Source organism: Chelonoidis abingdonii, chromosome 3 (genome assembly GCF_003597395.2).
Source record: "Chelonoidis abingdonii isolate Lonesome George chromosome 3, CheloAbing_2.0, whole genome shotgun sequence".
NCBI lineage: Eukaryota > Metazoa > Chordata > Testudines > Testudinidae > Chelonoidis > Chelonoidis abingdonii.
This window is the reverse complement of record NC_133771.1, coordinates 13,167,667-13,178,441: the sequence shown is the minus strand read 5'-3', so window position 1 is coordinate 13,178,441 and position 10,775 is coordinate 13,167,667. Positions and strand designations below refer to the sequence as shown.

Here is a 10,775-nt window from a genome sequence, read left to right as displayed (position 1 = left end):
ACAAATTCCCGCCCCTGACTTTAAACAATCCAGTTCTCTGATTGGCCCTCTGGTCAGGTGTTTGGTTACCCTTTCCAGGTAAAAGAAACTTAACCCTTACCTTACCTATCTACTTATGACACTCCCCCACCCTTATTGTATTATATCCAATACCCCCTACTCGGCACAGAATCTGTACAATGCTGCCCATGTGCAAGACGCCTGGAAGCATCTACAGACTATAAGCGATTGTGTGGACATGACCGGCCAAGATTTTCAAAAGCAATGTTGAGGTTTCAGGTTGGGGGATGCTCGACTTGAGACACTCTAAAGGGGCCTGGTGTCCAGAAGGGGAGTGTTCGGGGCTCTCTGAAAAAAGAGGCACCGAAATTCTCTAGTCACTGTTGCAACTCTTGGCTTACATCATTGAACAACCCCCCACCCCATGGGAAGAGTTCATTCAGGATTCATGGGAAGAGAAAGATCTGACTACATTTGGTTTTCAGCAAATCCTACTTAGCAGTCATCCCAATGAGTCATTTGCAGGCTGTTGGTGGTATTGCCTTCCCATGAAGGTCAGGTAGCATTCATCTCTGAGTAAATAATAACAATACCAATCATAATAAACAATAATATAATTATTAATACCAGGGTCAATCTCCAGACAGCAGTTTTCTATCTATCTGTCATTCAGGGCAATCTGGCTAATTCTAAAGGCAAAAAATAGACTAAATAATACATTTTAAGAAAAGATAGATGGCGTTTCAGAAGCATCTTTCTGGTCCAAGTCTCTAGGTCAGAGAAGAGGAGGTGTACTTGAAAGAGTAGGATGAACTCTACTAGGAATCCTTCTTCTCTTTGCTGATCAAACTCTCTTTGCTGATCAAACTGATCAAGGAAGTAGCAGGGCAAGGGCCTATTCTTGCGGTCCTCCTGCTCCCTTGGACAATGGGGCATTGTGGAGGGGTAAGGAATGCAGCATCAGGTCACAAAATCAGGATCCTTCTGTTTGTTGTTGGAGGGAAGGTGGGAGTAAGGAGGCCTGAGTTCTGTATCCAACCTCACTACTTATTGCGGTGCCTTTGTTTGTGTCTTTCATTGACTTCAATATGCTTTGGGCCTGGCCCTCAGCCTCCTTGTACTCTAGTTTATTTATGTGTAAAATGACTATAATACATTTTCCTAGTGTGTGTGGTTGGGGGAAGGTGGAATGAGAGGGGCAGCTGCCCGTCTTTGTTACTTGATGCATTTCAAATGCCTTGGAAGTCTCAGGCTGGGTACAAAGTGTTAAAAAAAAATGAAGTGAAGTGACTCTGACTACTCTGGGCCCTCTCTCTCCTTTTCTCTTCACTACCCTTGCAGGCAACTTTGTAAAGAATTCACGGATCTCTTGGCCCAGGACAGGACACCCATTGGCAACAGCAGGCCCAGCCCTATTTTGGAACCAGGCATTCAGAGCTGCTTGACTCACTTCAGTCTCATCACCCATGGCTTTGGGGCCCCAGCCATCTGTGCTGCCCTCACAGCTCTCCAAAACTACCTGACTGAAGCTCTCAAAGGCATGGACAAGATGTTCTTGAACAACAACACTGCTAACAGGCACACATCTGGGGAAGGACCAGGTAGTAAAACTGGAGACAAGGAAGAGAAACACAGAAAATGAAAAAAGGAGAAAAATAAATAAATAAAAGAAAGAAAGAGAGAGAGAGAATCTTTTAAAACAAACAAAACAGTTTTAATTTTAGCTTTAAAATATTGGATTGGGATTTGGAAGAATTATATTAGGTAGGACAAAAATAATAATAAAAAGAAAGACAATAACTTAAGATCAGAGGCTCACTATGGAGCAAGAACAGTGGCTCAATGTCTCTTACACGGAACATTTGAAGACAACCACCAGGATTTTTCCACTTCTGTTCTCACTTTTTTAATGATTTTTGGGGGGGAGGGGGCAAATAAAATAATAATAATAAAAGGAAAACATGAATAACTTATTGGAAGAAATCAGAGAAACACTTTGGTGTCAGTGCGTTGGTTTCTTGTTTGGGCTCAGATGTACAGTCCATCTTTTTTTTTTTTTTTTTTTAAATCAATGTCCTGTGTCTACACTGGGGAAAACTAAAAAAAATCTTCCAGTACTGTTATCTGGGACATTTCCATTCCTAGCATCAGCACCCCTCACTTCCATCCCTGCCCTCAACGTATCTTGCTCCTCTGGATCTATCTAGACTAGAAAAGGGGCCGGTTTGGGTAGCAAAGGCTACAATATGACTTGCTAATAGAATTGTAAATGTATTAAACTGTTTCTACATTAATTACAGTGTCTACATTAATTACAGTACATTGGGTGTTTCAAGTCATGTTAGCTCAATCCAGTTCTTTAACTCAATTTTTAAAAGGCACCCTTTTTTCCTGGTCTAGACAGACCCTCTGTTTAGATTACCAGTGTTTACAGCTATATATGTATAATTTGGTATTGAGCATTGATGGCTCTTAGGGTGCAAAATTTGAAAATAAGGTCCAGTAAGATGTTAATGCTGTTTTTAAATGGCTAATCTTATATTTAAGGTATCTTAATTTCCTCTAAAGTGTTCATATTACCAACAATGCCAATGTCTCTATATTTAATTTGTTCTAATAGTGTGGGTGTATTGAGAAAGATCTACCCATTTTTTTTTTAAAAAGAAGTGCTAGTAACAAAAATTGAATATGTAATTCCTTCTCAGGAGTATGCACTATTTTATTTTCTTCTGTTTCCCAAAGCTTTGCCCGCTTGGCTTATGAGCTTCTTCAAAGAGGACTAGAGCTCCCTACACAATACATCAGGTACAGAGAAAAATAATCCACAATTCTAATACTTTTTTTTCTTAAATCAAAGCCAGTGTTTTCAGAATTCTGCAGGTGTACTTCTTTAAAGAAGCTCAAAGGGAATAATTGAAACCAGATTAAAAATAACTGAAATCGAGAAGTAATTTTAAGAAGAAGAATGCCGTTCTGTCGAAGGGTTGTTGCAAACACTTGCTTGAGCGTTAGTGTTTGATACACAAAGCGAAAGCAGTTGCTAAATGCAATCGTGTGGGTGCATACTAGGGGCGGTGTGGGATTGCAGGAGAATGTCCTGAATGACTGTCTTACTCTGAGGAAATCTATTTATCTCTAGAAAGTTATTAAGATGTTTCTGTGACTCTTGTTTTAGAACAAATTCAGCAGGAGGAAAAAATAGCACCAGTGATGTGGGTTTCGTTTGTTTGTTTTGTTTTGCAGTTATTGGGTGCATTACATGATGTTTTATGACTAATATACATTTTAAAGACATGCCCTTCTATGGCATATGTGAGAAATAATACTTATGCTTAAGGAGATGAATTTCAGCTTGGATTGTTCAGTCTTGGATAATTGTATTTATTCAGTGGGGTAGAGATTCATGCATTAAGGAATCCTTTCACATGTCAGAAAAGCTACTGTCGCTGGGTGAAATCCTGGCTCCACTTAAGATAATGGCAAAGCTCCCATTGACTTCAGTGGGGCCAGAATTTCACTCTCTGTTTCAACTTAAGATCAGATACTGAATTCATTATGTTTCAGGCAGGTCTGAAATCCCAAAGAGAAGAAAGTCAAACCTCTGGACGTGGTCTTTATTTTCTAAATAACTGCAAGAGGGGGGGGGGGAAATGAATTTCGTGTAAAACTATTGCCCCTTTCTCCATTTCCCCAACAATTATTTTTTAAAACAAAATGAACATGTCTTTCGCTTCCCAGACCCATCTTCACATGCTTAGCTACGAATACCACACTTCCTAAATACTTACATTTGATATGCTCTTTGGCTTTCCTACCTTTGCTACGGTTAATATAGAGGATTATCTTCAAGCAGTAAGAGGATAAATTTACCTTGCGTTTCAAACCAGGGACTTGAGCATGCATAAAACAAACCCTACTGACTTTAATTTACAGGCTATCCCCATTCCAGCCAATGGGAATATTAACCCCATACAATTTAGCCCTAATTCAATTCTAATTTAAATCTCAGGCTACAAACATTATTATCCCCATTCTACAGAAAGGGTAAACTGAGGCTCAAAAAGGTTAAATGTCTTGTCCAAAGGCTTTCAGCAAATCAGAGACAGGATTACGATCTAGGAGTTTCCTGCTATGGCTGACAGGCAGAGCCAGGTCACTGAGATCTTTGGTTCTGATTGTTCACACAGCATCTAAACAGCTGGGACTAAATCCTTCCTAGTAGTTCCCTTAATTTCACCGGGACACTTCTATAAGAGAAGTCAGCAGGCTTTAGCCTATGGACGTCATAATTCAGTCTCCTTACAAGACAGCCTACCCACCACCTCTGTGATGGGGGGTGGGGGGAACACTTGAATGGAAATTAATCACAGCATTTCTTGCAAGGCATGCTTCTCTTTTCTGTCAGTTAGAGACAATTGTGTTTCTGGAAACCAATCAGCAACTATTGCATGCAGCAGAAAATGGTCCATGTAAAGAGCATTTACAATGTGCCAAACAGGCATAGCTAAAAACTCTCCAAGGCTCAGCAGCCGAAGTGGGTGTATTGAACACAAAAGGCGTTGTTGTATTGAACACAAATGGCTATCATTGCTTAATATTTATGAAATAGCTTCCAGAATCCCCAAACCCCACCAGGTCCCAAGCTGTACAAATAGATATGAAGACACAGTTCCTGCCCCAGAGAGTTTACAGTTCAACTTTTCTATGTTGTAGCATATCTGAAAAGTGTATGCCATTTGCAAGAATTTCGGAGCAGATACATTAGACACACACGTTAGGAGCCCGATCTCACCCTTGCTGAAATCAATGGTAAAACTCCCTTTGAGTTTGGTGGGAGCAGGATAGGTCCCGTAAGATTTGCTCCAACCCCAGTGAAGTTAACAGGAGTTCAATTCAACAGATTTTGTAGTAGTCTCCAATTAAACATATCCCGGGGGTAGAAAGAGTCAACAACAACCTGCTCTCTCTGTGCTCAGGCAAACAACCCATTGATTTCAGTGGAGTGTTTCCCCACCCCCTCATCCTGGTAATGAGAGAAAGCTCGTGGACATTTCTAAATTGCAAAAAACATGGCATAGGTTTAAAACCTAATTGATTCCCCCCTAATCTAATATTTGGCAACTGGTAGCAGGCGTCCATTACTGATTATTATAACTTTGTTGAACAATTTATCCCTCTAAACGCATAATTCGGCCTCCTGCTCTCAAACTATCACTAAAGTATAACTTAATTGCAAAGCATTACCCAGTCTGTTTGCACTTCCCCAGACTAGGCACCTTTGACGTTGATCTGATAATTGAGTTATTAAAAGATTTGGTTTCCTCGGGATCATAAATCAATAAGCAGGAGGATTAACATGACAGCTTTGCTTTTAACTCAAGGGAAACGTTTAAGGAGAGACCTTGGAAAGTTTGTTTTCAAACCAAACAGGTGGGTTACTGTACATTTAATTTCACCCTTAAACGATTTGCTTAATATATACGTGTATATCCCACGTTGAACAACTCAGCTCCTGTGCAATCTGCAGTTTCTGATAAGCCACCTTGTTGCTAACACGAGATATAAAAGAATCTGAAGGCTAGTTCATGTCACGTAGGTCATGGACCCCCTAAGGATGGGGGGGAAACCTGGGTATTTAATTAATATTGGGCCATATCATGTCACCAGAAGTCTCTATTGAACCGAAATCTGATAGCGCAATGGGGTCCATGACCAGAGATTAGTCAGGCAATTAAATGTACCTATGTGTCTATAGTTAAATAATTACCGTCTTGTATCTTGAACAAATTCTATCACAAAATACCTCGAGCTTGTTTATTTTTAGTTCTGAAGCCCCGAAATATGCTCATGACTTTGAAAACGACAGTAGGGTAACTTTTAGTCTTAACAGCTCTAATGTTTTCTGAAAAGCTTTGCTTAGCTTCTTATTTTCTACCGTTTTAATCTTTTGTTAATTGGAGAAAAAAACCTAGCTTACTTCGATCCAGTAATGCTCATTTCAAGTCCTAAAGATCGCCAGAGCTACTGAAAAAGTAGTTTTCTATTACCCTGTTACCCAACAAAATACCCCTTCTGACTTAAAGGGACACTAATATTTTTTTCCTCTATTTTCTTATACCAATGTAAAAGAAAACAGTATTAAAAAAACCCCACATTTTAGAAATATCTGACGGTACAGAAAAGCCTCTGTATCGTAACCCCTTGTGTTCCAAAGTATGTCTACATGTTATAAAAAGAAAAATCACAAACAAAAATAGCCATAAAAATGAAAATAAAAACTGAAAACGTGGGAACTGATACCACCCTCCTTTCTTTGCCAAAACGGATTCCTTTTTGGATCACCTTGAATAGTGAGAAATATCGGTTGAGCGACTCTTCCTTAAAAAAAAAAAAAAAAAAAGAAATGCGGAGGGGCATTCAATGTTAAGTTTGTACATATTTATTTATGCTTAATTTAACGGGAATGTGTAAATATGGCGAGCAAGTAGTTTTGAGTTATTTATCTGTGAATCTATATCTCTGTGAATGGGTGGGGGATTTAAAAACAAAAAAAGAAAAAAAGAAAAAAGAAAAAAAGAGAAAAAAACCGCTTGACACTAGATAGTATCCTATCTGAATTTTTTTTCTGTTCTTTATAGACAAGCTGTTATGGTAATGGGTAGAAATTGGTTTCTTGTCCAGTGATGACCTGATTTACATAAATAATAAGAAGAATAAAAATTGTCGTGTTTTGTTGTATTTTCCTCTTCAGTTTTTTTGAATGTTGGTGCTGCTTCAGTTCTGCAGACGGATTTACTTATAACGCCAAGAAGTCTTTATTTTCCCAATCTGGGCTTTGGGAAAATTAGGATATGTCTCTACATTAAAAAAAAAATGACAATAAATATTGCTTCTCAGAAACGTTGGCATTTTATTTTTGTCTGATTCAGAGGTGTCTATAATTTTGCCATCTTTTCCTCCTCTTTCTAAGCAGACATAATAAACCTCATGCCATGTTAACGTGATCTTTTGTTTAATTTTGCCTGTACTAGTTAGATTAGTGGTAAATCTTCTTAAGCCCAAGTATGAGCTAGTAAAACAAAGTACTCTGTATTAGTATAGCACTCGAACAACAGGGAACATTTTGTTCGAGATCATCACTGCTGTAACACTGTACCCCTTCCAGTTGCATGTGTGTGGATGGATGGATCGATGGATAGATATTTCTGCTCTATTTATATGTCCAATGGATCAAGCTTGGTGTTGAATATTTACAAGGCAGAATTAGATACACCCTGCTTTTGCATAACTGCAGCACTAGGAATGAGATCCTAGCAAAAAGAATTCCCAAGCAAACCTTATTTTGTGTTGTAAGTGACACCTATTAGGAACATAGGGACAGATCCTGATTTTATTTGCACCAATATAAATCTGGAGTGACACTGGAATGACTCCGGATTTACACTGAAGGTTAATGTTGGAAATGTTATCAGAATATTGTTAAATGTAAATTAGAAACTGGAAAGCTACCAGGTTAGCTCCTGCCAATGCCATCAGCCTTTGTCCGGACCCTCCTCTCTTAAAACTAATATACGCACGTGTCTAGACAAATATGGAACATTGACAGGCCAAGAAATCTGAATAACTAGTGACCTATTTGTCCCAGTGTAGACTGAATGCACATCCTACCTGTTTTTATTTTCCTGTTAGCGAAAGGCAGGGGGATGTCAGGGGATTGGTTGGAAGTTTTTTTTGCTTTACGTTTCTATAGAGCAACACAAATTCCCACCGATTTGACTCCACGAATAGAAATAATTTATTACACATGATAAGAACAAAAAAAACCCCAAGTCTGTTTTACAAAGAAGAATTCTAGGCGCCGTTTGCATCAGCCAAAGAAGGGCTGTAGTCAACTGTGACCTACTTTCGTGTCTCTGGGAAAGGCTCGCCCGTATTATAAAAATGCGCACATCGAAGTATTTTAAAGATCCACTTACAGTGGGTGAAGCAACATAGCCCTAAACTAAAGCAGGAAAGAAAACACAAGGGGGATAGCGACTCTCAGATCCTGGCAATTAAAGCCCCTGTAGGCGGGCCGGGACTCATTTACTGCTTGCAGTGGTTAATAAAAAAACAACCAAAAAATCTATTAAAAACCATCCAGAGGGTTTTAGCCAGCCCTGGACAGGGAAAGGATTAATGATTCTCCCTGGAATTGCTCAGATAACGTTAGATACTTGCGTTTATTTCCAAAGCGTTTTCTATTGTCATGAAATTATTAAAACAGCGCTAGAAGGCCCCGGACTTCCACTGAAAGATGAGCGGGTGGATGGGAGGGGAGAGGACCAGGAAGTTCCTCTGTGACCCTGCGACAATGACGTAACAAGTCTTTTGTAACGAACCAAGAAAACTCACCATCTCTTTGGAAATCCAGTGGCCTGATCCTACCTGCCGTTAAAACCCCCTAACAGGGGGCTGGGAAGTTTCCCAGGGTATCAGTGACAGTGGGACGTTTGCACTAAAAGGACAGGATCGGGCTCTATGACTTTGCTGTAATCTCAGTTTCATTGAGGAAATAGTAACTTCCGTCCATCATCTTTTAGAATCACATTTATCATTATTAATTAATGAATTGGTTCGTTAAGCAAATTGGGATGTGCTCTGGAAATGCAATAACGCGAAGCAAAACAATCCTAGGGATCAGTCCCGCTCTCACTGTACTTTTTCCAGGGGCTTCAATCCATCCGGATCAGGCCCCGGATATCTATCTATCTATCTATCTATCTATCTATCTATCTATCTATCTATCATTAAAAATACACACCACCACCATTAAAGCGTCGTTGTAAAACTTCCTACCAGTCTGTTCGTTTATAATCTGCTCTCTTAGTCATGACTGGAGAGTCCCTTTTCGTTTTTCTGTTTTGCCTCAGTCTCTGTTCTAAACTCTCACTAGGTCTGTTTTCTATTATACAACTTCATATTGATTTATAAAGTTGTAAACATCAGTTTTGTCTTTCCTACCTTTGAGGTGAACTACTTTTTGCCCCACCTACGCAGAGTGCCCCACATTTAAACCAGCTCTCATCTCCGCTGTCCCTGTGATGTAAGTAGTCAAATGTCTTTCCGGACTACAAATCTATTTATTGAATTTCTCTCTCTCTCTCTCTCTCTCTCATTAATAGATAGATTAGATATGTCTAGAATTGATGACATTTCCAATCAGACTGTTTCGAATAAATACAATTTCTTTGTTGTTCCTCCTCCAAATTCTGCATTATGCAAAATGACCCCATCAGAAACTAACAAGCGTTATGAAGAAGTAGAGAAGCAGTTTATTTTGCCCTTCCTTTTGAAACTCTTAGCTTCAGACTTCATTGTTAAAAGGGAAAGTGACTGCAAATATTGCTCTGCTGTGTGCAGTAGAGTTTTCTTTATTTACATATGTACCCGAGGCAGAAGCTGCTAAATGTAATGCTGCACTAAGTAAATGATAACACTTCTGACGCCCTTTCATGTCTTCAAATTTTATACGAAACACACACACACGATTATGGGCCTGTTCCAGCTACCATTTGAAGCAATGGCAAAGTTCCCTTTGATTTCGATGGGAGCAGGATTGTCCCTTTATTAGTAAGTGTCGTCTCTTAAGTGTCACATATAAAATCCTTCTGTTGATCATCAATTAAGAGTGACCATTTCTTAACACAATGGAAGGTACTCATTACAGAATGGACTTTGTAGTGGCCATGCAATCTCTCTATCAAATGGCATTGGATATAATTATTTTTGCTCCCCAAAATTCTCAGCTAGAAGTATTTCACACTTGCGCTGCTGGGTTTCTGTTCCCACCAGGAGAGATCAAATAGATACAGTCAAATATATCCATTGATTTAAAGAAGGGAATTACATTCTTTACAAGACTTGAAAAAGCAACCACAAAACATAGATTAAGCAACGTCTTATCTGTGGTGTTGAGTGATGTATGCAGTTTTAACTTTCAAAGGTAGGAATATGTCGTGTGGATGATTGGGAATCCGTTCTGAATTATATTATAATATTATAATGTATTGCTATTGTTATTTATGACTGATATCTTTTTAAATACAGGAGCAGACAAATGCCCAATGTAAGGGGATATTTAAAATATCTGAATGATTTGATATTTCTATATGAGTGTGCACTGGATAAGTCAGATATTCAGAGTGACAAAGATCATCTTCTATAATTTCCTTTACTTTCGCAGTTTTAGTTGGGAGTATTGCCACGGTTAAAATTATAGCACGAGTAGTGTGTGCGTGTGTGTGTGTGTGTGTGCGCGCGCGCGTGTGCCGGGGAGGGGGAGAAATCTGAATATCTACAAAATACATTTTTAGAAAATCAGTTACTTTATATTTGCTTAATGGAATGACTCACGTGTACAGCTCTCAGTTGTTCTCAGTCCAGTCACAAAGAGCCTTAAGCTGCTGTCCTCGTGCCAGCAGAACTTTCATTGACTTAAGTGCATCCTTCTATTGCCATCAGGGCGAGGTTTACAGGCGCAAGGACTGTCGTTCCGGGTTCAAAATAGGTTAAAAGCAGAGAGCAGCAATGAGGATGAGGATAATTATCGATCTCGCCTTGATTCGGATGTTTCGGTTTGATTCCAGAGTTCGTTCTATTTAGGTGGTGGGAAAAGAACATGCCCGGCTGTGTATTAAGCACGATAGAATAATGATACAATGGCTAATTATAATGGAAGGGGGGAGGAGGGGAGAGAAATTGCTTGATAAAACAAAACTAACTTTTAAGAAAGG

General features: G+C 39.2%; 1 protein-coding gene across 1 annotated transcript in view; it reads left to right on the top strand.

Moving 5' to 3' along the window:
• TFAP2B (transcription factor AP-2 beta) overlaps window positions 1-1,902 on the top strand; it is a 28,771-nt gene extending 26,869 nt beyond the window's left edge. Inside the window, exon 7 of the mRNA XM_032804080.2 lies at window positions 1,342-1,902. Within this exon, the coding sequence (XP_032659971.1) occupies window positions 1,342-1,642 (301 nt within the window). The 3' untranslated portion in view covers window positions 1,643-1,902. The remainder of the gene's footprint in view (window positions 1-1,341) is intronic.
• The last annotated feature ends 8,873 nt before the right edge of the window (window positions 1,903-10,775 follow it).